General features: G+C 60.9%; 1 protein-coding gene across 1 annotated transcript; it reads left to right on the forward strand.

Annotated features, from left to right (window-relative positions):
- Positions 1 to 2,612: 2,612 nt before the first annotated feature.
- On the forward strand, positions 2,613 to 4,696 carry LOC116629137 (lipocalin-15-like). Its single transcript, XM_032399434.1, has 5 exons — positions 2,613 to 2,708; positions 3,043 to 3,182; positions 3,258 to 3,328; positions 3,558 to 3,668; positions 4,536 to 4,696. The coding sequence occupies exons 1-5, from the start codon at positions 2,613 to 2,615 to the stop codon at positions 4,694 to 4,696; spliced, it is 579 nt and encodes a 192-aa protein (XP_032255325.1).
- The last annotated feature ends 1,304 nt before the right edge of the window (positions 4,697 to 6,000 follow it).

Consider the following 6,000-nt stretch of genomic DNA (forward strand, 5'->3'; position numbering starts at 1 on the left):
ACCTGTGCCCCTTGGCCTTCACAGCGTGATGCTGGGAGGGGGTGAGGCCGGGAAGCCAGACAAGGCTCCAGGCCTGAGTGCCCGCTGCAGCCGTGGACAAGGCCGGCGATGCCACCCGCACAACCCCCGGGCTGCAGACGTGCTGGCATGGTATAGACGCCCCGGGTTTTAGCGGACCTGCAGGCCAAAGCGACCTTCCTCCCTCATTTATCCACAGCTATGAACTGAGCACCTTCTGCAGCCGGAGCTGGGGAATCAGAAGCCAACAGGCCACCTGCAGCTCCTCTTGTCCCCGAATTTATAGTGTGTGGAGCAGAGACAATAAATAAACCCAGAAGAAAATGCGGATTAAGCTCCAAGCCTGGAGGAAAGAGACGGGGGTGGGGTATAGACTGGGATTTGAGGAGGGCTGCTTGGAGGAGGCAGAGGCCACAAGCTGCCCAGGGAGCAGCAGGCTCCGAGCTGGTGCCGGAAGAGCCACAGGACCAGGGGGCTGGGTTTTATCCTCTGTGCTATGATGACTCCGGAGACTTTTAAGCAGGGGTGCATCAGATTTATGCCCACTGTGTGGCCGAGGACAGAGGGAGCCAACGGGTGGCTGGGCTGTATTGAAGACGGTCAGGGATGGGCTGGTGGTGGGTGTGTCTTCCGTGGGTTGAGGGGTTGCCCTGCACCTGGGAGGCTCCTCGGGGGGGTCTGCAGGTTGTTGTCTGTCCCTTGGTCCTTGCCGAGCCTTGGTCCTGTGGTTGGTGTGGGCGTCTGTCCCTCGGTCCTTGCTGAGCCCGGCGGTCCTGTGGTTGGTGTGGGCATCTGTCCTGCCCCCACACTTTTCCTTGGAGCTCTGGCCTTGGAGTGGGGTGGGGAGGACTTGGCACTCCTTTGGCCTTTCTGTCCCCCAACCCAAGAGGTGCGTTTGGGGGAAGATTTCGTAGGTATTTGTAGCTTGTATAGATGCGTTTTAAACAGTGAGGTCTAATTTGCACGTAGCAGAACTCACTTTTTATTGTCAGCTCTGCGAGTTTATAGACAGACGCAGGCCCTGCCACGGCTGGGCATCTTCCTGTTCCTGGGGACTGGCCTATTCTGGAAGGTTCTAGAAAGGAATCCCCATCTGCAGTCTTCCTGAAAAGGCCTCTCTCACTCAGGAATGCATCCGGGATTTGTCTAAGCATGTTACCTGAGTGGATGGTTTGTTCTTTCCATGCCCTCCTGCCATGGAGGACCTGTCATCCTGGTAGCCGCGGGAGATACTTGGTGGCTTCTGCTTTTTGGTGGTGGTGCGTAGAGCCCTCCAAACACCCACGAGCAAGGGTTTGCCAAAGTTTTCATTTTTCTCGTGTAAACACCGAGGTGTGTGATCGTCATATTGTCCGGGAAATGAGTGTGTCCCTTTCTGAGAATCGGCCACACGCTGGCATCCCGGCAGCGAGTCCTTGCTGGATGGCGACCGGCCGCTCCCAAAGCTGCGGCGTGTCTCAGAGCAGCTTCGCCTTACGTGTCCCCTGACTCACGGACGCAAGTTCACGTGTTTATTTTCCATCTGGACGTCGTCTTGGGTGAAGTGGCTTTTCAAATCTGTTGCCTGTTTTTTTTTTTTTTTTTTAACTTGGGTTGCTTATTTTTCTTATCATTGCATCTTGAGAGTTCTTTACAGATTCAGGATTTAAGTCCTTTATCAGATGCGTGTTCTGTAAATATTTTCAAGTCCCAGTGACTCTGGGACCTGGCCAGAGCTGGGATCCCCTGAAACCCAGAGCAGGCGGCACTCAGAAGCCTTCTGCTTCTCCCCTCCTTCCCTGCTGGGGGACGTGGGTCTTTCTCTGGCCCTGTAGGCCCTTCCACTCTGGAGCACTTAGCAGCGCACGCCCCCGATCAGAGGCCACCAGGTGGTCCTCCAGTGGAGTCTCTGTTGCTCTGTCTGCGTGCACACGAGAGGTCACTCGGGAGGCCTTGCCAGTGACCCCCACCAGCCCGTGGCGCCTCCCTGGCGACACTCGGGGCTGCACGCTTATGCAACCATTGATAAGGTGGTTGTGACGCCATAATCCACCCTAAGTGGCGGCTCAGCTCCGCCCTCCAGACGGGCCCGCTGGCGGCTCAGTTGGTGGCTGCGGAGGGGGCGGTGGGGTCCGGAGTGAGGGGCACCCCGGCCTCTGATGTCCCCTCGGTCACGGTTGGGCTGGCCAGTGGTGACTCCACTCCTGTCGGGGGGGAGTGAGTGAGGACTTTGGGGGCCCAGACCCTGAGTAGGGGCCCGCTGCCTAGAGCACCCCCAAGCACCCTGGGCCCCCAGCCCCAGCAGTCTGGAGGTGGATGGAGGCCAAGATGAGGTCTCTGCTTGGTCCTAGGTGACTGGCTGGCAGGTCTGGATCGGGAGAGGTGAGAGGTGAGAGCCCGCCTCTCTGGAGCCCTCCAGGAAATGACCCCTGGGGCTGGTGGGGGACCTTGGGTGATTGTGCGGGACAATGGACAAAGAGGGCTGAATTTCCAGAGCCACGTGCCTTCTGCTGCCCGACTGCTCCTCGGTGGGGCCCAGCTGGTGGGCTGGGCTATAAAGCCTGGCCTCCTGGGGCTCGGATTCAGGTGCCAGGGGCTGGAGAGCAGGCATGGTGATGAAGTGCGTCCTGCTGGGCCAGGTCCTGGTGCTGCTCTGGGTGTCCGTGGCTTGGGCTGAGGTCCTGGTGCAGCCCGATTTTGATGCTAAGAAGGTAACAGAGGCCGCTGTGCTGTGTCGCAGGTGGGCGTGGGGCCTGAGCCCCACGGGAAATGCTAGCACCATGGGGTAACAGTGCGCCGTCCTCGGACCCTTGGAGCCTCTCTCCATTTAATCCTGAAACAACCCTGTGGGGGTAATTACTGACCCATTTTACGGTTGGGGGAACCGAGGTCATGCAACCCACCCAGGTAGGTGGCAGAACAGGGGCTCAGGGCAAGAGATGGGCACAGAAACCCCCGGCCGTGTGGTTCCAGACAAGCCTGTGTGGCCATGTGGCTTTGTGGCCCTGGTCCCAGGGCAAAGCCAGCCACCGAGCTGCTTTGCAGTTCTCAGGCCTCTGGTATGTGGCCTCCATGGTCTCCGACTGCAAGGTCTTCCTGGGCAAGAAGGACCACCTGCTGATGTCCACCAGGGCCATCAAGGCCATGGCGGGGGACAACCTCAGTGTCCACATGGAGTTCCCTCGGTGAGTGTGATGGGCTGGGGGTGGGGGTAGGCTGGGCCAGCAGCTGAGAGTGAGTCCCGGGCTGTGCACCCCCAGGGCTGATGGCTGTCACCAGGTGGATGCTGAGTACCTGAGGGTGGGCTCTGAGGGCCACTTCAGAGTCCCAGGTAGGTCCTGCTCCACCTGCCTTCCGGGACCCCTGACACAGCTTCTCCATGGGATGACGTGGACTGTCCTTCTACCTGGGACCACCCCCATCACCATCTCCTGCCCCTCCCCTCCTTCCCTCCACCTTCTGCCCTTCCCTTGAGCCCCGAAGCAGAGGACAGTGTGGGTGGGGGTCAGTGTCTGGGCCCTGTACACTTCTCCATGGCTGCGTGGCCCCCTCCCCTGCAGCCCTGGGCTACCTGGACGTGCGCATCGTGGACACAGACTATAGCTCCTTCGCCGTGGTCTATGTCTACAAGGAGCTGGAGGGAGCGCTCAGCACCATGGTGCAGCTCTACAGTGAGGGCGCCCAGCTGCCCGCCCTCCCTACTCGGGCCCCCACTGGTCACTGCCCACCTGGCCCTCTCCTCCCCACCCCGGCCCCTCCCCACCTTCTCTGTCTCCCCCCAGCCCCACCCCTCAGGACCTGCCTCCCCACATCAATCACCCCCAACTTCAAGCCAAGAAGGACCAGACAGGGGTGGCAGGACCCCCCAGCTCTTCGGATGGGTAGGAGTCGGCTCGAGGGGCCTCTGAGGGCCGGGCACCCTGGCTGAAGCCCATGCAGCTCTCTGGCCTCCTGAGGGTGGGGACCCACTGCCTGAGAGCCTAAGTGGGGGCTGAGGTCCTATTTTGCTTTAATTTCTGAGGGCTTTGACAGAGCGAGCCAGGGGCTCCCCAAGGTACGGAGGTTGGGGTGAGGGCTGGACACTGGTTTTGGCCTGAGGGGTGGGGGCCCAGGGGGACATGGCCCTGGGGAAGAGCCAGGCCATCCCAGTCTCCCAGATACCTCCTGTGAATTAGGAAAGGACACCCTTCTGGGTGGCTTCCAGTCCCCATTGATCCCCTAGCCAGGCAGGCACCTTTGTGCAGTGCACTACCTGCCCAATCTTGGGGGGTAGACCTGCTGTCAACTCTCAAGGAAGAGCACTGAGGCCAGGAGAGCTCCGCCCCCCTCCCCTCTCTTCTGTGAGCCCCAGGAGACCTCCGCCCCCCTCCCCTCACCTCTGTGAGCCCCAGGAGAACTCCGCCCCCCTCCCCTCACCTCTGTGGGCCCCAGGAGACCTCCGCCCCCCTCCCCTCCCCTCTGAGAGCCCCAGGAGACCTCCGCCCCCTCCCCTCTCCTCTGAGAGCCCCAGAGCTCACAGGGGCCCTCCTCTGCCCCAGGCCGGACCCAGGAAGCAAGTCCCCAAGCTGTGAAGATCTTCCGGGACTTCTACCCCACCGTGGGGCTCCCGGACGACATGATGGTCATGCTGCCCAAGTCGGGTACACAGGCCCCTTCCCAACTCCTGGGAGTGAGCCAGACGAGGTGGCATCTCTTGTGAGGGTGGGCTGACAGGCCCTCCAGCCGCTGCTGCCCACAGCCACCTCTTTCCCCCGACACACACTAAGGAAGAGGTTTTGGGCCACCAGGAAGGGAGAGTCTTTCAGTGGGTGGGGCTGTTTGGGGGCCCAAGGCACCCAGGGGTCGGGCTGCCCGAAGCTGTGGGCATCCCGGCCGGCTCAGCCTCGCAAGGACTATCTTCCTTCCCACAGATATGTGCTCCTCTGGGGACAAGGAGGCTCCCTGACACCTGCGGAGACCCACCTTGGCCCTTCCCAGGTAGGAGGGAGGCAGGGTGACTCCTCCGTCCTGTTCCCCAGGGCCGGTGTGGGCAGCCCCTGGCCGCCTCTGCCCTGGCTGCCGTGCACCCTGCCTCCCGCGATCCCACGCCCCACACCCTCCACCCAGGTGCCTGGCCGTCCACTTTCACGATTCAGGCCTCAGCTTACATGCTACCTCTTCCAGGAAGCCTCCTCTGATTTCCTAGGGCTGCCTTAACAAATTACCACATATGACAGAAGTGTACTCCCCACAGTTCTGGGGGCCAGAGGCCCAAAGTCAAGGAGTGGGCCGGGCTGGTTCCTTCTGGAGGCTCTAGGGCAGAATCTCGGCCTCTCCCAGCTTCTGCTGGTGCTGGCAGTCCTCGGCGTCCCTTGGCTTGTAGACCCACCCCTGCTACCTCTGCCTCGATTGTCACACAGCTGTCCTCCCTCTGCATGTGTTCAAATGTCCCTCTTCTTATGAGGACACCAGTCACAGGGGCCGGGCCCACCCTACATCCATGACGGTCTCATCTCCATCCTTAACTGGTCACATCCACAAAGACCCTGTCTTCAAGTAAGGTCCTGTTCTGAGGACCTGGGTAGACATGAATTTTGGGGGATGCTGTCAATCCAGTATGCTGCGTGTCCCACAACCTCTGACTCACCCCCTGGGTTGCTGGGCCTTGGAACTGTCTGGGTATTTGGTCTCACCCAGAGGGTCCCATGAGGTAGGAACTGCCACCTTGCGGATCACTGCTGTCACAGGGCTAGGTCCCCGGGAGCCCTTGGGACATGGAAACAGGTGGGCTCTTGGGGACACCTTCCCCCTGAGTACATGCCAGGAAACTGTCCAGCCCCTTGCTGAGTTCACAGTGAATAGTTTGGGAACCCACATAAAACAATAAATAACAGAAGTGTCAGAGGCAGCCCTGTGGCCCCTCCTGGCAGGCCTGTGTTTGTGTGGTGGGGCTCCTTCCTCACCCTGCAGGGAGCGTGCCCGGCACCCCTCCCGGCACCCCTCCCGGCACCCCGCCCGGCACCC

The sequence above is a fragment of the Phoca vitulina genome, unplaced genomic scaffold (genome assembly GCF_004348235.1).
Source record: "Phoca vitulina isolate PV1807 unplaced genomic scaffold, GSC_HSeal_1.0 scaffold297, whole genome shotgun sequence".
In the NCBI taxonomy this organism is placed as follows: domain Eukaryota; kingdom Metazoa; phylum Chordata; class Mammalia; order Carnivora; family Phocidae; genus Phoca; species Phoca vitulina.

Excerpts from the sequence above, each read along its gene's own strand:
- LOC116629137 (XM_032399434.1), top strand. The coding sequence starts at position 2,613 with ATGAAGTGCGTCCTGCTGGGCCAGGTCCTGGTGCTGCTCTGGGTGTCC. Across the intron at positions 2,709-3,042 it reads CCGATTTTGATGCTAAGAAG|TTCTCAGGCCTCTGGTATGT; the intron begins GTAACAGAGGCC and ends GCTGCTTTGCAG. Across the intron at positions 3,183-3,257 it reads GTCCACATGGAGTTCCCTCG|GGCTGATGGCTGTCACCAGG; the intron begins GTGAGTGTGATG and ends GTGCACCCCCAG.